General features: G+C 51.7%; 1 protein-coding gene across 4 annotated transcripts in view; it reads right to left on the bottom strand.

The window, feature by feature from the left end:
* NSD1 (nuclear receptor binding SET domain protein 1) overlaps positions 1-21,696 on the bottom strand; it is a 62,962-nt gene extending 41,266 nt beyond the window's left edge. For 2 of the 4 annotated variants that reach the window (XM_040573820.1, XM_040573823.1), the window contains exons 1-4: positions 20,486-20,619; positions 19,545-20,263; positions 4,395-4,530; positions 1,280-1,452 (exon numbers count right to left, since the gene is read on the bottom strand). In XM_040573820.1, coding sequence (XP_040429754.1) covers positions 1,280-1,452; positions 4,395-4,530; positions 19,545-20,243 — 1,008 coding nt within the window. In that variant the 5' untranslated portion in view covers positions 20,244-20,263; positions 20,486-20,619. Of the gene's footprint in view, positions 1-1,279; positions 1,453-4,394; positions 4,531-19,544; positions 20,264-20,485; positions 20,620-21,099; positions 21,161-21,573 lie in introns of those variants that run through there. The other 2 variants (XM_040573821.1, XM_040573822.1) reach the window with 2 other exon arrangements.

The raw sequence follows: 21,696 nt of genomic DNA, 5'->3' as shown, positions 1-21,696 counted from the left end.
AACAAGAAACTTTCTTATTCTGATTCTTATCTGCACATGTTGTTCTTGGCTGCACAACAGAAAACCAAATGCTTCACAACTGCTCCTAAAAATCAAAACCTATTCCATGGCAGAAGGAACATCTCAAATTTGATACTTTTCCCTTAAAAAGAAAAAAACAGCAATAAATTACCATCTCAGCAGATTTCAAAAAAAAAAAGTTTTACAGGGCCCAGTAGCAAAGCAGAAAAATGCTCTGATTCAGTTCCCTCGGCTGCAGCCACACTGGTGCTACGATTTACATACAGGATGAGATTCTAGCCATGAAGCATTTTAATTCCTAGGACCAGAAATGTTACTTGGGAATGAGTTGTTAGGCGAGGGAGGTGGAAATAGAGGTAGCAAAGTTGTTAGACAAGCTACTGAGCACACCCTTGAAAAAAGAAAATAAAGCCTTACACTCAGGTAGCTCATATCTGCAAGAGCAAATTTAACCCAATTGCTTTGCACTAACATGGGTTAAGTACTTAACTGCTAATAAATTTCTTTAAAAAACAAAAGCCACAACAGACACCATTGCCTAGTATGACTATCTGCTCTCTCACAGTAACGTGGTAGCCTGTTTACTTCATTTTAGCAATTCTAAAAAGTTAATTTCTGCAGCCACGATCCTAAAGACGTAGACCAGGCTTGTGTGTCACATTACATCGCACTGGCTACAACTGCTCAGGGCTGTTATGTTTGGAAATGGAGATGATGCAATGAGCCACAAAATTCATTCCTACAGGCTCGCTGACAATGTTTTTTAAGTCAAACGGTAAGTCCTAACAGGTTTCTATAAAGAGAATTATCGAAGCGGGACTAAAAACCCCACCGCTTTATCTCAGTCAGTAATCTAGCTCAAGTATGCAACTCCAGCTCGACTTCAGATCAGCCAAAAGGGGCTGCCAGAGAGCACAGGAAGTTCTTTAAAAGCACACTGTAATTGGCATCAGAAGAGGGCTACGCTGCTACAACTCCCGTACTGACGGGGACCTGACTCCTCTGCCTCTCAGAGCTCTGCAGGGCCACAAAAGCAGTGGGTACACCCTGACATAAACATAAAAGGACGCCCAGAAACTCCCAGCGGCTTATAAACCACGCTTGTTAGGCGGATGCAGAGAATCACTTCCCTGGCCCTGTTGCTGCAGTCCCTGCCACAGAAGCAAGCTGTCAAAGTACACCTCCAGACACAAAGGAATACTTTTCATTGTGCAGATTCAAGGAATCAAAATCGTATTAGAGAAAACAGATCTTTCACCTTATGTTTGTAGCCTTTTTCTTTTTGCTTTCCTCTTCTCCGCAGAATAGGCAGCTCTTCGAACTGGTGTCTTCCTTCAAAGAGGACAATAGCTTTGCCAGCCACCCAGGCTTTCTCGGAAGGTTCTCCTAAGGCATCCACATAGTACTCTCGGTACGGTCTCCGATTGGAAACTAGTTTGGACAATTTAACAGAATTAACCCCTTGCACATAACAGAATAAAGATGCATAACAAGAATCATATAAATCAGTTGCAATTTGACAGTTATTTTTCCACACTTTCTGCTTAATAACATTCCCACCTGAATGCTGGCTCTAGCAATTCCTAGTCAGAACTCGGGGAGACCCCGACGAGCCCTGCTGTCTATTTTGTGTTGCTACTCTGCATTTCTGCATTTTTTTTCTTACAGCGATTAACAGGTCTAAGATATCTGTCTCCCTAGAGCAATGACCACTGAGATCGGCTGCAAAACAATTTTGAAAAATAGCCAAATGTTGTTTTGTGTTTTTGTTTTGTTTTTTCCTTGAGAGAGGTAACATACTAGGCAAGCCATTTCTTCTTGTTTCTCCCCAATTAATAATTAAACAGCCCAGCCCATTTGACCATCAGGAAAAGACAACGGTGCACCCGCAATACTCAGAAATAAGAGCCTTTCGGATAGGATTTACTCATGCAGGTCATACCTCCCCCAGCACAACATATCCCATCTCGCTCAACGCTTTGTTAACAAACTCTTACTCTGGACATGAAATATGAAGAGCAGCATTTAAGTCAGCCACAGATGCACGCACACACACTCTACGTGGAGTGGGTGCGTTGGGACAAAGCGCCAGTTGTAACGAGTATTTCAATACCAGGGGCACTAAGGTGCAGATCAAGAGAAGAAAATCTTGAGAGCACAATCACAACCACTTGAGGATTTTTCAAAGACGTTTTCTGTGCAAGAGCTCTGAACAGGCATGATACACTTAAGAACTGAACCACAATTAGGTATGCTGGCAAAAAAGGACAGGCTACAGGCATTAGAACAAAGCAAATGAGGCTTGAACAAGGGATATAATCTTTTCCCCCGCATTTCACTGCGGCGTGTGTTTCCTGCTGTCCTGGGAATACCTTCACTGCCTGAACACGCAGCCTAAACTCTGCAGCCCGGTTTGTTTGTGCTGCCTCTTCCAGGAGCGCCAACGCAGCACCAGCAGCCTGGCGTTCAGTGATGCCAGAATTAAGCTTCTGACCAAGAACAGAAAGAGGATGACAAATGCTGACTGGGGAAAAAAAAAAATCGATCCAAGGACAAAGATGACAGACGTAGTCCATCCCATCTACAGTAATGGGACTCAAGCCACTGAGCCTCGGTTTTCCAGCTCCAAAAATCTCTACGTCACTCAGCTTGCTGAGAAAAGGGAAAGTGCTTGAAACGAAATACCGTGCCTCGAACCAAGAGAAGAGCTTTCTGCACAAGTGATGAGTTTGAAGCAACCTGCCTTGTTTTGAAGGGCTGGTTCCCATGACAACAGGAGAGAGCTGAGGCAGGAGGACTGTGCTTCCTATGGTGCACGCAGAGCCCTGCCAGCTCCTTTTGCCCCAAAACACCAGAGTTCGGATCCACCTGCTCTGCCATTCCTCCCCTTGGGGAAGTGAGATGAATAGATTACATGAAACCACAACTGGAAAATGCAGTTTTCCCCAGAGTTCTCTTGATGTGAACATGGATAAAACATGACGGGAGAGTCTCTCATGTAGCTGGAGATTCGATCTTGCTGGAATTTGTTAACAGCATGTTTCTTCCCCGCAGAATTCCATTATTAGAAATCACCATACACAGGCTGAGGGGGATTGCAGGACAGCTATATATATTAAACCCTGTCCATAATTTCATTACGTTTGGGGGACAGAGGGCAACAGGGGTGGATTCAGACACCATCTTTGATGGGAATTTGAGAGCTCAAAAGGGACTATTTAAATCTGCACATTCAGGATTACCCAGAACCAGATGAACGCCTCCCAGAGGAGGAAGAGGAAGGTGGAGAAATAGCAAGTAAGACTACAGCAACCACACTTGTGGACGATATGAGCACAATGTAGAAAAGGCCACTTCATGTCTCTAGAGAGACAGCAGATGGCTCCGAGCCTGTGGTCACTAGAAAAATGTCTCCTCACTCTCAGCACGTGGTTCTTTGGCTGGTGAGGGCCACCGAGCTGTCAGTGGCAGACAGCACCATTTCAAGGGGTTTCTGGTTACCCACAGAACAAAACGAACCAGAAGGGAAAACCCAGAATAAATAAGCCTTTCCATTTGTGGCAGTCTCCCCATGGCAGCTAGTATGATCCTAAAAGCAGTGTGAGAGCTTTCAAATAAACTGCAATTTCCAAACCATCACTTTCCTTCTGTACTCGATGACTTATCTGCGCTTCTGTCCTGACCTTGTGAGACTCCGTTCCTTCCTGTCTCAACCCTCTTCTTCCCTGTGCTCAGGCACATGCGGCTCTGTCTTATTTCCCTCCATCCCATCCCCTCACACTCAGCTAACACACTAATGCCCTAAACATTCACATATGTGGTTCCATCACCAGATTTTTCCGATATTTCCCCATAAACAGCCCCCTGCTTCCCTGTGCCAAACAAGGCCAAGAAAATATTCACTTCCTCCCACACATTCACATCACACCTTCAGGCATTCAGCAGCTACACTGTTTGACCCCACACACCACTTCAGAGCCTCTCCTGCCTCCCCTTTCCAAGCCTGGCCGACCCTCTGTGCCCTCGCCGCTCCAGCCTACCCAGCTCCGCTTGCCCACCCTTTCCATCCGCTGCACTCCTCTGCCCTCACCTCTCTCTGCATCTCTTTTTCAAGAGGCTGCACTGCCCTGCACTCACCCTGGACACTCGTCCTTCTCATGCCCTGGAAACCAAAGCCTACAGGTCCAGCAGCTGCCTGTGCCTTCCATCAGCTTCAGCCCCTTCTTCCCCTGTCACCTCCCTGGTCTAGGTCTGCTTTACAGACCCAGGTCTTCAACTCTACAGTCTATTTCTTCACATCTTTCAAGGGCCAGATTTTTTTCCCCCCATTAATAAAGAACTCCTCCACTTTGCGGTCTGAATAGATACAGTACCTTTCATTTTTGAGTGACAGTCCAGCACTGGGTCATGACAAATTGTGCATGGCCACCATGGGCGTCTGTTGAACTTGGCCCAAACAAGATCCCCAACTTCATACTTCACTGGAGTAGGTTTCTTCTTGGCTCGGATCTTTGGGGAAAAACCAGAACACAAGAAATCACTAAAGCTCCAGATGCTTTTAAAGAGATTTGCCTCCCCCCTGTGCGCAGATTACATCTGGCCACCAGAGACATTTACATTAAAAAGCAAGTCCTGATTTTACTTAGTGGCTCCTACACCTTCAAAGAACACGATCGCTCTCCTCATCCTTCTGAAAGGGTGAAACAATAAACTAGGGTTGGTTTTATCTTTTTTTTTCAGTATGGTATGTGACCTCTGGTAAATGACTGCACTCGAACTCCATCCATTTGACCAGGTAAATACCTTGAGTCACAACTAGCGCCGACGACTTCACTAACACCAATTTGTTCATTTCAAAGGTTGCAGCATACAGAAAAAGTAATAAGAGACAATGAAATGTTCCTGTCTGGAAGGAGGTGATGAGAACAGCAAATAAGGAATCTATCAATAGGGAGGGGAAAAAAAAAGAAAGAAAGAGTCAGTATGTACAAGCTAATGACTATCTTTCTTCTTACAGACGCTCAGGAAAAACCTTCATCATAAAAGCATCTGAAACCAAGGGCAACTACAAACAGAAAAAAAACTGCTTATGTTCTAATGTTTGGTTTGTGTGACCAGAAGGGCTCTTGCTCTGCCCCAACACGGCATAGCAGGGCTAGGGAGCAGAACTGCAGCCACCCCTCCTCTGTGAAACACAACGGAGGGGACCTCTGCCAGGACGAGGACTCAGGAGCTTGCACGCGTCCCGATGAATCAAACAGGACGGGGTGCAAGAGGTTTTCAGGCGATACAGGAGCCCCGTGCCTGCCGTGAGGCACCCCGCCCGTTTACCAGCACTTGCCGGTGACCCGTCCCAGGCGGTTTCGGCATTTTAAGAGCTCTGAGCAGTGCTGCAGGTATCCCTGCCAATAAGCACCAGCAATGTGCTCCCCATTAAAGCTGTCATGGCATAAACACACACCTTCTCACTTCGCTTGTTCGCTCTGCTCGCCACCCTTTGAGGCACGCCTCTTGCAATTCACAGTTCAACATCCTAGAGACTAAAACCCAACAGATCTAATAAAAGGTATATCCCACCTCGGGTCGAGGTTTATGGGATTTCTTCATGTGGTTACAAAGACTACAAAAGGATAAACTCCTCTGTTACATGAAAAAAAGGCAGGTAATTACGTTACAGACTACATTGCTGGAATTCTTCTCACTCAGCCATCAAAAGCCATGCAATAACTTATTTCTGAGCAAGAGCTCAGAAAGGCATCGTGAACAAGCACGGGGCAGGGGCTGCTGAGACCCCCTTGCTCCACACATCATTTCACCACCCCACACCACAGAGGGGAGCTTTCTGCACCAAAAACACACATCCGTGAGCAAGGGAAGCAGAGGTGCCAGCCTTGCTGGCACCTTAATCGTGGGTGCTTTTTGAGATGCAAAATTTGTGTGCTTGTTTTTTTTTCTTTCCAGCTTATGTGCTCTTCTTGTAAACATTTACCCCAGCTATTTACGCATTTTTCAACCCCGGGTCTTAAGGGAAGCATGAATATCGTCACTAAACACATCTCAAACGCCTTGCAGAGTACACACAATGCACGTGCATCCTGCTGAAATCTGTAACCCGAGCAGAGTCAGCTGGACAAGCAGTAAAACTATGCTGGGGATTTGCCCAAGTCATTCACACTGATTCACCTGAGCGACACTCACAGCCCCTGCCCAGAGGCAAGTCTGCATTTAAATCAACCCTTTGTCACCCTCTAATACCACACACAGCCTAATGGAAACGTGGCTTTCCCGAAACCATTCAGACAATGCTTCGACAGTTAACTCTCTTCCCGAGCACTCAGCAAGCTTTCAGCAGCACTCCTGTCCCCAGCTATTCTCATGCCTCAGCATTAAGCACCACAAAGGCCCCACCAGTGGGCACAGAAGGCACCAGTCACTGTCTTGCACTATTTCCCCCATCTCTAGAAGCAGCAGTTATCATCATTTCCAGGTACAATAAAATTTCGTCGTTTCAACTCTGCTGTATGATCCATAATTGCAGCCCCAAAGCATTTATTTCTTGGGTCAGAATATAACAAATTTCTTTCCTAGTATTTCCATTTACTATGCAAAGATCTAACTGTTAATAAATCCTGACTGCAAAAGATTCAGCCCTGCAGTAACCATGACTTACGTGAACCAGGGAAAGCCCCACATTTTTGAAGCACAACACCAAAATGCCGAACTTCCGATGCAGCCCCCATATGTGGTCAGGGTACTGGATGTTATTCCAGAGAGAAATCAAATGTTTGAGTGTTTAAATAACAACAAAACTAAGCAAACGACCGCATACCGGGTAGGTCCTGCTCGGTAACTCCGCTGGAGATCCCTCCTTTGGGTGCCTTCAGTGCAGGAGCCTGGGCTCGTGAGGAAGGGCCAGACACGGCCCCGCTCCACCTGCGAGCACCAGTCTGTGTGCTGCAAGGTGTTCTCCTGAAGGAGCCACTGCTGCTTTGTTATCAGCTGTTTGGCGTTAATTTGCTGCTCGGATGAGACAAGCTACAGCCTGGACTCTAGACTATACGCAGTATTTCAGAGCACTTTGTGCTATTTTTGGAGAGAACCAGAATACATCTTGTGGGTGTTTTTCTAACCAAGCCCCCCCCACCAGCCAAGACCCCAAACAAGCACCGATCCCTGAGGAAGGGACACAAGCAAGGTTCAGCAGCAGGACACAAATGCTTCTGCTTCGACAGCCACCTCCTGAATTTGTATTACACAAAACACACCAGCCTTTGCAAGTCACTGAGCGAAGCTGAGTGTCAGCTTAGGGCAGTATTTCACGAGAGCAGGCCTTCTATTAGCCACGACAACTGCACAAGCAGCATCGCTGCACTCCTGCCATTCTCACCACAAGACAAATACGTAACGAGCATCAAGCAAAGAAAGCTTACGGATCTAAATGGTTTTATTGTTGTACACATACGATAAGCCCTCGACTGTTTCTCAGCAATCCTCTTCCCTTTCAAATAACCGCATCATTAAACAGTGACAAAAATAAAGCCTATCCAATAACCACTCCGGCTGCGTCACCTCGAGCTGCCGTTCATGAATCCATTCACCTTGCTGGAAGCGGTGGCACAAAACACCACAAGCACACCCACACGCTGGGAGCTCCGGGGTGCACCTCTCACCTCTGCCATCTCGGGCATGACTGCGGGCACCTGGGCATCCCAGCAGTGTGGCTGAGGACACAATTAACTTGGTAAAGCCCCAGCGAGACCAAATGTCACGCATAGTGGCAGGTGAACTATTGTCACAGGCCAAGACCCCCAGTGACACGCAGCCAAGCAGCCTGGCTTGCCAGAGGTTGAGCACCCAGCTGCACCCAGCATAGCCCCACATACTTGAAATTCAGACCTGGAAAACCATCACAGAAAAGGTTGTCCAAAACAACCCTTTCACAGTTTATTCCTGCCGTAACTACAAGCGTGACGTTATTCAATGAAGCAAGGGACAGAACACGCTCCTCAAGTGCGGCTGGGGTGGCAGAACAGACTGCATGAGGACATGGACAAGGAAGCAGGAAGCCGCTGACCCCAAGAACAACACAAAGCCTCTGTCAGCCTGGTACAGGCACGAGCAGGCCCCAAGAAAGCCAAGGAAGAAGACAGAGGAGGCGGCACACCCAAAGGATAACCGAGCACTACGCATACACGACACCAACAGCAGGCAGCCAGGACCGCTCGCTTCCTCAGAGTGCCACCACAGCCCCGGACACACTTCGCCCAGCCCAGCGCCACGGGAGGATGGCGGCAGCCCAGGGCTCCCTCAGGCCTCTCCTTGCTGGGCAGCCCCTCTCCCACTTCTCCTCACAGCCCACCAGCCCCAGCAGCTCCCTACCGCCTTCCAGGTGGGGCTGGATGCCCTGGTGAGGACCGGCCTCCTGCCCGCCACTCAGCTTTTTTCCTTTAAAGCTCAGTGATAAAGATCCTGAACAGGAGGAAATGACAAGTTCACCTACTTCCAACCCACCCCAGGTACTCCGCTAGCACTGACTCTGAAGCTCTTTGTACCAGCCAAGAACCACTAATAAAACAAACCCGGGACACGGATGACACCTGCAGGTCCCTGGGGCTGACTGGAACACAACCAGCCCCGCAGCTGGCATCCCAGGTGCCACACCGAGGACACGGCACTCCCAAAATCCTGCCCTTTCCCCACCACGCAGGTTGCCCACCCTCTGCCCTCACAAAGGAGGGGCAGCACCTGGGGCACAAACTTTCTGTTAAAAATGCCTCCAGAACCAGCCTGGAAGCACTGCAAGAAATATCTCGAGAGCTTTCACAAGTTGGTGCTTCCCTCCAGGCAAGCTCAGGCCAATATTTTGTTTCTTACTCTTACAATCATTGAGTTAACTTACGGCAAAGCTGCTCAGCTCTGTGTTAAAATCTCAGCCCACTGAGCTCAGGTTCGTCCTTCTGTCCTGGTCTGCCCGGCTGCTATCACTGTGGGCTCCAGATATTCTAACCGAACCTAAACCTCAAAAACAGCTACGACTGCAGCTGGTATGCAGTGACTCCTCCTCACAGTCAGAGACAGTCAAAAATAAGACTTCTACCACTGCCCTTCTCTTGGGCTCCCTTCCACCCTCCCACCCCTAAGCAATGCACTCCCTGTTCATTACTTTTCAGCTCCAGCACTCGTACGCTGAGAAATGAATGAATACAGATAGAAAGAAAGACGACAGGACTTGGGAAATAATCTTAGTTTGTGAATATGGTGCATGAAAAAGATAAGAAGGAGATGAGATTAAGAACAAAAATTAAGGAACCAAAGTCAAGAATGGTAATTAATAGCTGCTTGTGACGAAGCCAAGAAATGAATTCCCATTAGGAGAGATTCTTGCTTTTTAAATAAGCTTTTCTGAAATCAAAACCAAATCTGTCAAAAAGCAGAAAATGGAAAGAAAAATAAATTATATCTACTTCATAGCTCAGGAAGTATTTGAAACCGAGCAAAAAGAGGTCAAAGTTTCCTCAGTACAAAGTAGCACTACAAAGCAAACGAGCTGTGAAGCCTCCACAGGCAGGAGCAGCAACACTGGCTCAGGTACTCGGCTGTCAGAGCGCTTACGGGGCTAACCCAGCTCGGGGAAGGGCTGAGCCCAGCTGAGGCAGTGAAAAAAAACAACACGCAAACCACAACACCTGTATGGTGAAACCATCACCGCCCTCACCGGAGCAATCACACCGGCACTTTATGGCAAGCTTCGACGTGAACGCAAAAATGATAGAGGACTGCTGGAAAGCCAGGGCCAGAACGTGGTGCTGCTCGGGGTAGGATGGCTGGGGAAAGGATGTCTGGGGATCGACCTCGCAGCACCACACGGGGCCACAGGGAGCATGCAGGGCACATGCCCGGACCGTGCTGCGCCAGCCCCCTCCAGCTCCAGCAGAGAGGTGAGGGCAACGGCACCTGACCTACATTCAGGCCCGAAAAAGTATGCCACCTCTTATCTGGGACCATCATCACAAAGAAGTGTTCAATACTCACTAATTAAATATTCACTAGCTGAAAATGCAGCGGGGGTTATGATACAAGCCAAACATCTGTTATCTGTGTGCCTGTGGACGTGCGCTGTCTTTGGCTAGCCTGTAGTACCCTTGCCCAGGCTGAGGCAGCCTACAAATGCAAATTGTACAAATTCATGTACAAACTGCCGTGAAAGGTTAAAATAAAGAGAGCTGATTGCATTATATTGGGTAATTCATACATCCTGGAGCAACCGTTCCAAGTTCGGGAGACATAAATGTATATACTTAAATAAAGAGCACACTTAACGTGAGAACACCAAGACTCAGACATGAAGATAACTGGGCAACAGCATCTCTGCTTCACCACTTTGTTAGTGGTTTAATCATTTTTATGATTTGAATAGAATGGCAGTGCAATACAAAGCTTTGACACTTCAGCATCGCGGTAACCAGAAATGGGTCTGACAGCAAGATTTGAGGGAGAGGGGAGGAAGCGGGAGAGAAGGGGCACAGACTCACCCGGATTACGCAGTGGAGAAAAACCCACAGACACGAAGATTTCAAGCCACTGCCAGAAGCAGAAGAAAAGCTACTCCTGGGAACACTCACACTTGCTTATCTGCATACATTTTAAATGATAAACTGAGTTCTCTTTACATTTGGCTTCTTTTACCCGCACTGTTTCAAGAAAGGGAGGAACTGCAGGCATTACCAGAACCTCGCAAAGTCTCACAAAGAAGTCATTATCAACAAATATTTTCTTGTATCAGTGAACTACAGAAAAAAAACAAACTGAAACCAGGTCATCAGATCTGCCCTCTTTTCAGCCTTATTTTTGTGTTTGGTTACTCTGTCAGACTGTTTACAAGCAAGACATCCAGTAAATGCAACGTTCATTTTCAGAAATTAGGTTTCAAAATCCATGAAATGAAAGCCAGATTCAAATGGTGCAAACATTAAACTTGGTTATTCTCATCTGTATATGTAAAGTGTGCACTTCATGACAGGCTGTAACCAGAAGGAAGCAGGACCAGAGAACAGAGCGTACACACGCTGCAACCAGTGAATTAGAGCCTTAACAGCTGAAAATTGGGAGTTTGGGTTACATTAAATGAGGAACTACCCACACTTTGGGGTTTTAATATAATTCCAGGGTCTTCTTTAAAAGCAACATCTAACTAGGGCTTTTAAGTGTCATATCCCACAGAAATTATGACTTGCCCACAGGAGGAGGAGGATACAAAATCCCACTTCGTTATTCACAGTCCGAAGATGTCGCTTCCACGAAGCTGCCACCTCCTCAAAGCCAGCAGGTGCCCAGCGTGCAAGCCATCGAACCATTCTTCCAAACAAAAAAGATGTTATGCTCACATCAAAATTTTAAAGTTTCATCTGCTTTTGCTGAAATTTCAAAATTTTTGAACACTAACAGCACAATACACTTGTGTTTACTCATTTCTTGATACTTGCACTCTGGCTCGTGCCCTGAGAAGGTTCGTGCTTCAGTCATCTGGTCCTACGAACTTACACTTAAGAGAAGCTCCTTAACCATTACGTCGTGGATCCAGCTTCTTACGTACTCGCGTTCATACTGAGGCCAGCCAACAAACTAAGAAGAATCTGATTTGGTTCACTGCTGCTAATTAACCTGTGGGCGGTCAGGGCATTGCCCAGAACAGCAAGTGTCTGAACAGGTGTTTGGGAAAACCAAACAAACCAGCACCAGGGCAAGCACAGGAACTATTACAAGGAGATAATCATCCTGCTCCTCGCCCTTCGTGCATTAGGCAACAGGCAGGTTTCTATATTTCCACTAACAGTGGGAGCGTATTAATTAACGTCATTAATACACTCTTGCTAAACAAAACGAGCGTGGAAGCTTCAAGGAGGACTCGGGACCAGAGCCTCGCTGGGTGCTCAGCAGCAAGTGCCCTGACGGAGCTGGGAAAAGCTGGAGATTGCCAGTGTCCTGAGACACCACTGCGCAAGGAACTATTCTCCATGTAGTTTTTTAAAAAAACATTTTTTAACGAGTACATAACACTGTGTTGGGTTGCTCTCTACAGCTCAACTCTGCAAAAAAAAAACAATTCTGCACGCTTAGAACTGAAATGTTGGTCCCCAGCACAGGTCTTCCAACAGGTGCCTGAAAGCTAACAGGAATTACTCTGTTTTATTACCAATAAAACTGTTTGTTTTTCCTCAAGACCAGAGCAGTGTCAATGTGTGTTCACGACCGTCTGACACCACCTGTAACCCGCAGGACAAGCTCCCTGTGAGAACCAACGCCAACAAAGCCCTGCTCAGGGACCAGGAGCTGCCTCCCAGGGCAAACACCCCAACTGCTGGCGGCCTGGGGGGCCTGGAAGCAGCCCCCATGACCACAGGCCGACTGCCTGCTCCCACAGCTCCTGGCACCGGCTGTGCCCCCAGGAGCGCCACCTGCCCTGTGGCACCACGCACACCGAAGCGGTGCCCACCCCGTGGCACTAAAAGGTCCTGCCACGCATCTGTGGGGCACACGCAGCTCTGTCGCTGCCGAGGCCACAACCAGAGCCTGGAGAAGCTGTGGTCAAATCGGCACGGAGCTGCTGCTCAGGCTGTGCTAGAGGTGCAGGTGAAAGCCTTCTGGCCAGGGCAGCTCACCCACAACTGCTGGGAAGGAGATGGCACACCAGGACTGTGCTCCTAATTATTTTTGCCATACTTCCTAAAGATGTGGGTGAGGTAAAGCTTGATGCAATCTTAATGGCAACCGCAGAAAGTCAACATGTCAGCTTTAGTGGATGCTTTCCCATCTCTCAAGAGAAGCACAGCACTGGGGTTACTCCTGGACTCACCAGTGCTTTAGGACGCACACGAGTGCTGCGCACCGAGGCAGCCTCACCTCCGTGGGACATGCAGCCGCTGCTGCAGAAGCCCCTGTGGGCAGCCACAGAGAAACAGCTTCCTAATTCGATAAAAACAACGAGCAGAGAGGCACCAGCCTCCGCCTCCAGCGCACGGCAGCACCTTTCACCATGCCCCACTGGGAACCTGGTGGTCAGGGCCCTGTGATGCAGCACTCCAAAGAGCCCCAACACATCTTGGATAGCACCACCACACCTCGTAGCTTCCGACCCAGACCAGCAACCAGGGCAGCGCGTACATTTACAGCCCCCGGTAAATATTTCACCGGGGCACAGCGCAGCTCTCACCGAGCGCCCAGCAGCCACGTGGCCCCTCTCGTGTTTTGCTCGGCACCAAATTCAGTGCCACATCGAACACTCACAACGGGTTCTGCTGCTCAGCTGTCTGCACGCTCGCATCCGCAGAAAAATACTGCCATGCCACGAAATTGCATAAAAGAAAGCGAGGCTATTGTTGGTAGGTCTGAGTTCTCCATACAAGAGTCTGCACCTGGGAAGTGTTCAGGGGTGGACAAATCAATAGAGGTTGAAAACTGCTGCTCTAATTCAAAGCAGACTGTCTTACAGACCTTTTCCACCCATTAACTTGGAAATCCTGGCAATGCCTTCACCACCATAAAGGATTTAACTCCCATTTTACTAAGCAAAGACTGCACTGCGCAGCACAGATGGCTCTGTGCAGACAGAACAAAACATATGTCATTTTTTCCTGGTATCAGAAGTGACATTAACTTGGTATTTATTTTTGAAAAAATTCTTCCAGGATATGCCCCCCCCCGGATTTTGAGTTTCGTTCTACATGTGTTTCTAGTCCCTGCGACCTCCCAAATGCAAGAGTAACTGACTTAAAAAGAAAAAAAAGTCACTATGCACAAAAAGTTGTCAATCACGGACAAGAAAAACAGAACTTGTTGCTTAGAATATGCAACGAAAGTTAATCACCACCCAAAACACTAATTTTTGAGTTAATAATGTCTTTTTAAGATGCACTGTCTCAGTAATAATTCAGAAAATATCCCTTCTTTTCTTGGGGCTTAAGTGGCTTATTACGATCACATTCAGAGTTGACATCTCTTCAGTGAGCTACAGATTTGTTCAGTTAACACAGGGAAATTAAAAAACTAATCATCTTTACACACTGCACAGTTTAACCCCACTTCTGGAAGTAGGAAGCACCGAGGTCTAAAGAAGCTGCTGTACAAGCACGAGGCAATCAACACATCCGTGGCTCCAAGCACAACAGAAATATTTTGCCCTGGGGTCAAGAACTGCCGTAACAGAAGCAAACCGAGCCACCACTGCTAGTTTCAGCAAGGGTTTAGACGAACAGAGCTAGCATCATGCCCCTGACAACAAAAAACCTTACAAAAGAGTTCAAGGTCTGGGAGACACAATTCTCTAAAAGTCACCAGCAAGTAAATACAAAAAGGAGGCAGCACGTGCTCTGAAAAGCACCCGAGAAAGGCAGTGCTGCTGCTGCTGCTGGACGTTTCCGCAGAGCGGCAGGGATGCACCACGTACACCACGCTTTGTACAGGCCAGAACTGAGCTGCCAACTGGCCAGGTGAAGTCTACACTCCTCCGGCAACAACCTAACCAACAACTGAAGACTGGACTAAGTTTTGACTAATTATTTATGGCTATGTGTATTAACCAGGGCATTGCCTGAACAGAACCTCTCTTAGCTACGTTTTTTTTTTTTATTTTTAATAATTTAGAAAGCAGAAGTGAGAGAGGTTTTTGACATTTTATTCTGCGAAACCACACCTTCAAGTGTCCAAAATACCTCCGTTCTTGCTATTTGACACAGCTCTAGAGATCTGCACGGCCCCGTAAGATAAGGGGAGGCATCTATCACCCAAGCTGCACATCGCACTACAGGTAGCCAGACCATCCGTATTGCTACAGAAGCCAGGTTATTTTCAGTAACACTGCACACACAGAACCTAATATTAGATTAGAAAACAGACACAAACAAAACAAAAAGAGCCGTCACGGCCACATACTGGAATAAATACTCCCCGGACTCCCTGCACAGGGGAGCTCTCGCTCGAGGGACAGGTCCCGGAGCAGCACTTACTGAACCACACCGCTCCTCTCGCCCCAGGTGCACGCCTGCTGCCCCAGCATTTCCACCGCCACCTACTCCACCACCACGCACGGGCCAGGCAGTGCTTTCACACCAGGGAAGCTAAGCCATTAAAAACCTCAGAATTTATGGTCAAGCCCTGAGAGAGTCCAGGGCAGTGCCCTAGCACGGAAACATCCACCCACCTTCTTCTGGATGCCCACCATGGCTGAAGTCCTTTGTGCCTAATTTTCAAAACACGAAGGCACTTCTAAATGACAGAACCAGCCACTTCACACCCAGGGGATGCCAGCCAGCTCCGCAGCCAGGTGAGATCCAGCTACGTGCTTTCTGAGAAGAAATAAATCCTTCCCAGCAGCGCAGTCTCGGTGGCAGAGGGGTGCGTGAAGCCAGACGGATGGGGACAGCGCTGCAGCGAGAACCTGGCCTCTCCAGCTGCAGACAAGGCTCGCAGGAGGTACAGCCAGCCAAACTGGATCGATTTCCCCACTAGGAAGATGTCAACTGCCCAAGGAAATTTACGTTCCCTGCTCGAACTACTGCAGTGCCTCTTCTATCTCAGGGATCTGCCATTACCAGCAGTTACGTGTACCACAAACCAACAGAGCGTAGTAGGAGATGCCTTCAGAAATGTTTACAGGAACAGCAAGCATCACGTGGCGTGGGTTCCTTTACTTCTAGCGAAGGGAGAAATGGCACTAGAGAAGCCTGTCAATAAAGGAGAACCTCAGTAACTCTCATATACAGGGACACAAACACTTTGTAACAAGAGTACTTTCCCACAGCTGCAACAAAAGTCTCAAGTTTATTATGGATTAATTCCCGGCTTAAAGAGATGACTTTGCTAGCCTTCAGTACTTTAAACATGTTCTGCGCGTGCGGTTCTGGTAAAACCAACCCCCAGCGGCCCTACACACATACCCTACTCATTTCATGCATGCCCTACTCGTTTTGTGCATCCAGTCACTGGAAGCAGCCAACTTCAGTAATGAACGACCTGGCTCCTGATTTCCCTGGGCCTCATTTCCTCGCTTCTAATACAAGAACGTCACACTCCCACAGAGTGGAACAGGACAACACCACCACCGGTATGACGACGACAAGCAACACCAAGCGAGTTCCCCTCTCCAAGCTCTGAACATCCCGCAGCCTGAAGTCACCAGGGTCTTGGGGAAAAACCAGCTTGTGAACGCATAACCCAAGCCTGCGCATTGCATAACGTATATATATGCACAAGAGCAGCACAAGCGTACTTAAAGCCAAGAACTCTCAGCTTTCAAGTGCTCAGCTCTGCAAACCAAACGGCTCCGACATACTTTGTGGGTAGCAATTAAAAAATCAGCAACTGGCAAAGCGAAAGCAAAGTAATATGGTACCAAACTTAGCTAAAAATGCACTACTCCAGCACGAGAACCGTGCCAGGAGCAAGCCCACCTGCTCCAGTACCGCAGCGACAGTCCACGCACGACGGGCAGCGCTCAGGGGTCCGTTCCGTGGCTGCACGCCCCCTCCCCAGCAGGCAGAGCCTGGGTCCCGGTCCCCATCCAGCCCCACACAAGGCTGTCACAGGACCCCTGCAACTCCCAAAGGCCAAAGAAGTGCTAAAGACAAGTTCCCGTCAAGCTGATAAAGAACGCAAATTTTAAAAAAAGTCCACCGTTTCAATTTGAATGGCTCTGCTCCAACATTAACACCACGTTCAGAATGAAGCACGCCATCAGCTGCCAGCAGTCACTGCATTGTCACTTCTGGAGCAGAAACAATAGCCCCAATAACGGCCGCTGCGATTTGTTTCCCTCCAGCACAAAACCTGGCAGTAGCTGCTGAGAGCTGGGAGGAGAGTTTCAGCAACCCTTAACTAAGACTAAGGCGGCAGTTAAAACAACTTCAGAATATGCACATCCCACTTTACACCTGAATGCTACCGGAGCGACCTGTCCCCTGCCTGCTGCCACCCCAGAGCAACCAGAGGCCAGGGCTATTAACAACTCCGTGCAAAACAATACCTGCCTGCCACCCCGCCTGCCCAGAGGCACTGCCTGAATGCCGGCCTTTGCATCCCACTAAAGGCCGAGCCAACTGCTGTCCCTTCTGCTGGAAGCACCCTTGACATTTTGGAAATGAGCCTTTTCAAAGCTCCTAACGATCCAGCCAAACCCAAAAGCTTGCAAGGGTCTGATGGGCAGCTGAATGTCAGCGCACAGAGGGCTGAGATGCATGCACGCTTTTCTCCTGGCAAAACAGGGAGCGAAGAAGCAGTGGGCATACACTCAGAGCCCTTAGCTTCGCAAATAAAAGCTCAAAGTCCTGCTGTAAAGTGAAGGAGACCCATGTCGGGCTAGGTAAATGGGATTATCTGAAAGAGTAGCCCAGCTATGACAAGTCACCCTAAAAATAGCAATGCAGAGCTCCTGTTTTTTCTATTTTGTTGTTAGGTTTGTTTGGTTTTGTTTGTTTTTTTCAAGTTTTAGCAGGCTCTCAAAGACAGCTGACTCGAGTTATGCAAATACAAATGAGATAGGAATTAAATGCCTACATGAATGGGGTTCTTAGGACAAGCCTGGTTATTCCAAGCTGCTATGTCATGTTCAACAATTAAGAGATTTAACCATCTCGTTGGTAACCTGGCACAGACAGAAATCTCTGCTGCTTCCCATCCCATGAACAACAGAGCTAAAATGGGTGAACGCTGGCACAACCTGCACAGCCTTATCAACAGAAGAATGCAAGGCTCAAGGAGAGAAGGATCCCAAGCTGTCTACAATACGCTTTTTTTAATGCTTTTTTTCTCCCCTGAATGCAGTTGTGTTTTAAAGTCAGCAGAACAATTCAGTGAGGTTAATGTCATACTACGGCAGACAGGATGGCAGCTTCACTGAGAAGTCAACCCTTCATTGCATATTCAAATAACAGGCTCAATCACTAAATGTGTTCTCACTGCACAAAGCTGCAGCTCTGCGGTGCACGTAGTAAAGCCACTGATAGTATAAGCAAGTGTTGTGAAAGTACCCCTGCGAGCTTCTGTTTACAACGTGAGACCCTCCCACAACCGCATCACTGAGCACATGGCTGCTGAGATCCCTGCTTTACTCTTAAAAACAAGGCTAAGTTTACATACAGACCTCACGCTGACAGCAGCCTCTCACCCCAGAGCGCTGAAGGTGGGGTCTCCACAAGGAGACAATTCTCCCAAAGAAACACGCAAAAGGATCCGTGATCCAGAGCTGAGCCTGGCAGTGCCTTAAACAAACTCAGCTGCTTTCAGCACCGTGCTGCAATCAGCCCTTCTATGGGCACTCGCTGACAAGCGGTCCCGCATCTCCCACAGCACACGGCAGAAACGCACAGGTTCCCAAATGAACACAAGTGAAAGCAAGCGGGTTTTTTTCCCCCCAAACGCTGCATGCACCAGTAGCATCTGCCTGGCATCAGCGGCTATACTGCAATAAGAAAGAGCGAAACAGTTTCAGAGGTCAGCGTTGTCACGAGAGTTAATTTCCACACCTCACCACCAAATAATACTTAAAAGCCAGAGTGGGAAAACTTAAGTTCACAAAAACGTTTTAAAAATACTCAGGGAAAATATTCAAGATCTCTAAGAACTTAAATATATTTAAAAGGCACGTATGTATAAATAATGAACCTCAACTTGATGATGAACCTCAACGATGAAACCATTCAAAAGTTATGCTTGCATTCAAAAATGAGTTGTACAAACGCGTCATGTGCATCTAACCACTATCAGTGCTCTAAGGCTTGGACCAGCTTTGCTCATTAAGCACATCTGAAAACCAACTGATGGAATTTGTGAGCGCAGGGTGAAATTAGAAAGAACCAAAAAAAGCCTGCCCGAATAACGGGCAAGGTTTCCCAAGTGAGATCGGACAGGCCGTGACACAGCCCCTCCCTAGCAATCGGGAAAGTCTCGCAGGTTGGGCAACTTACGCTAACCCAAACAAAGAGAGCAGTCTGACAGAGCTTTAAAAAAAAAAAAAAAAAAGAGATGCTAAGAGAGGAGAAAGATCTGCTCCTTCCCTTGTCATCATTAAGTGTACCAGGAAGGCAAGCCGGTAATGGGGACGAAAAAAAAAACCAAAACCTCTGGCGCAACTTTGCGAGCATCCTGCTCCTGCGAAGGAATGATGTCAGTTAAGGGGCAAATAACGAGAGGTGTCGGCGGGGACGGCCTCAGAGCCCCGCGACAAAGGCGACGACGTCCCCGGGGCGAGTGACAGCGCTGCTACCCGGGGCACGGCCCGGGCCCGGCGGCCTCGAGCGGCGGCGGCTCCCCGGCGGCCGCGCCGGTGTCAAAACTGTCCCCTCGGCAAGATGGCTGCCAGCAGGCAGCCCGACGATGTCAGCTGCCAGCCGCGGGACCGCGCCGGCCCCTCCGCGCCGGCGGCCGCAAAATGGAGCCCCGGCTTCCCCCACCCTACCCCCCCCGCCTACCCCCCTCCCCCGTTCTTCTCCTTCTTCTTCTTCTTCTTCTCCCACCCCCCCCCCGGTGCTTACGAGGTGCAGGGCCGCCGTGGCGGAAGGCTCCGGTTTGTCCCCCCCGCCGGCCGGCGCGGCGGGGCCGCCGTCCAGCAGCGGCAGCTCGGCTCGCTGCAGGCGGGGCGGCGGCTCCGGGCTGCCGGGGCCCCGCTGCGGCCCGGCGCGGCCGTGGCTCTGCTCCGCCGCGGCCCGCTCCCGGGAACCGGCGGCGGCCTCCTCGTCTTCGTCCTCCTCTTCGTCGTCGTCGTCGTCCTCCTCCTCGTCGTCCTCCTCCTCCTCCGGCGTCTCGGCGCCTTCCTCCTCCTCCTCCTCCTCCTCCTCGTCCTCCTCCTCCTCGTCCTCCCCGTCCCGGAGGAGCAGCGGGAAGGGCGGGGGGGCCCCGTCGGCCGCCGGGCCGGGTCCGTCGGCGCCGCCCGGCGGGTCCCCGGGGCCGCGGGGGGGCGGCGAGCCGGGGTCGGGCAGGGCCTCAGCGCCGTCGGCGGCGCCGCCGAGGTACTCGGCGTTGATCATGGAGGCCAGGTCCTGCAGCCGGCGCAGCGGGATGTAGCAGGACGACGGGTCCTGGCCGTACACGGGCTTGGCGGCCGCCAGCTGCATGGCGGGCGGCTCGGGGCCGCGGCCCTCGCCGAACGGGCCGCCCTTGGCCTCGGCGGCCGCCAGCGAGGTGCCGAAGGGGACGAGGCAGCTGCGGCGGCTCACTTCGCAGGCCTGCTCCATGCCGGGCGGCGGGCATCCACCTGCGGGCACAGCACAATGGGGTCAGCCCGGCCGCCGACACAAAATGGCAGCCGCGCCCGGGGCCCGCTCCGCTCCGCTCGGCGGGCAGGCGGGAGGCAGGCGGCCGCCCGGCCTCCGCCGCGCTAGGCCCAGGCTCGAGGCCCGCCGCCCGGCTCGGCCCGGCTCGGCCCGGCCCTTCTCGCTCCGCCGCCCGCCCGGCCGAAGCGCCGGGCAGCGCTCACCTGCGGCCGCCGCGGCCGGCTCGCCGCCTGCCCCCGCTGCGGGCCGATCGGGAGGAGACGCGCCGACCCGGCCCGGCCAGGCCCCGCCAGCGCCGCTCCGCCGTCTCCCTCCTCCTCCTCCTCCTACTCCTCCTCCTCCTCCTCCTCCTCCACCTCCCTCCCCCGCATGCGCGCTCCCGACGCCGCCGCCATCCCGCCGGCGCGCGCCCCGCGCGCGCGCCCGCTCCTGGGGGGGGTTCGGCGGCGGCCAATCAGCGCGCGCCCGCGCGCCCCCCCCCTCCCGTGCCCCCCCCTTCCCCCGTGCCCCCCCTCCCCCCAGCCCGGACCCCCCCCATCTGCCCCCCCCCCCCGGTCTGGGGCTGGGGGAGGGGAGGGGGCGCTCAGTGCTGCCCCCCCCCGGCCCGCCCCGTGCCAGCGGCCGCCCGCCCGGCCCCGCTCCCACCTGCGGCCCGGCCCGGCACGGCCCGGCACGGCCCCGCGCACATGGCGGCCCCCGGCCGGCCCCGCGCCCTCGCCTCCATCTTAGGTGGCGGCGGGCACCGGGCGGCCCCGAGCCGGGCCGGGCCGGGATGGGGCTGTACGGCCCGGCACCGGGCGGCACGGCCGTGCCTCACCTGCGGGCCGCGCTCCCCCGGTACCCCCCGGGCCCGGCGGGGCCGGCCGCGGGCCTGCGGGGAGCGGCGGCGGCGGAGCGGGCGCCAACAAAATGGAGGCGGCCGGGCCCTGCGGCCCCGACCCCGGCAGCCCGCCCCTCCGCGGGGCGGCCGCACACCGGGCCGGGGGCCGCGGGGCGCCGCCGCCGCCGCCTTCCCCCGCCGGGCCCTGCTATTGTCCGCCGCGCCCCGCCGCCCGCCCGCCCGTCGCCTCCCCCCCGGCCCCACCGGGCGCGTACCGGGCCTCGCCCCGCCGGGAGGCCGCGGCCTTGGCGGCGGGGCTGTCCCCGGCCGGCTCCGCGATGCCGGGCGGGCAGCGCCGCTCCCTCGCTCCCCGCCGCCCTCCGAGCGCCGCCACCGAGCGCCGCGCCCCCCCCGGTCCCCGCACACCCCCCCCCACCCCGGGGCGGGCAGCGGCGGCGGCTCCGTCGCTACCTCCAGATGCCGGGGCCGGGGTCTCCGCCACCACGAGCGGCGAGGAGCGGGGCCGGGCGCCGCGCCACGCCACGCCACGCCACGCCACGCCACTCCGCCGCCGCACCGGCACGGCTGGGCAGG

The sequence above is a fragment of the Cygnus olor genome, chromosome 14, assembly GCF_009769625.2.
Source record: "Cygnus olor isolate bCygOlo1 chromosome 14, bCygOlo1.pri.v2, whole genome shotgun sequence".
Lineage (NCBI taxonomy): Eukaryota > Metazoa > Chordata > Aves > Anseriformes > Anatidae > Cygnus > Cygnus olor.
This window is presented reverse-complemented; position numbering and strand designations above follow the sequence as displayed.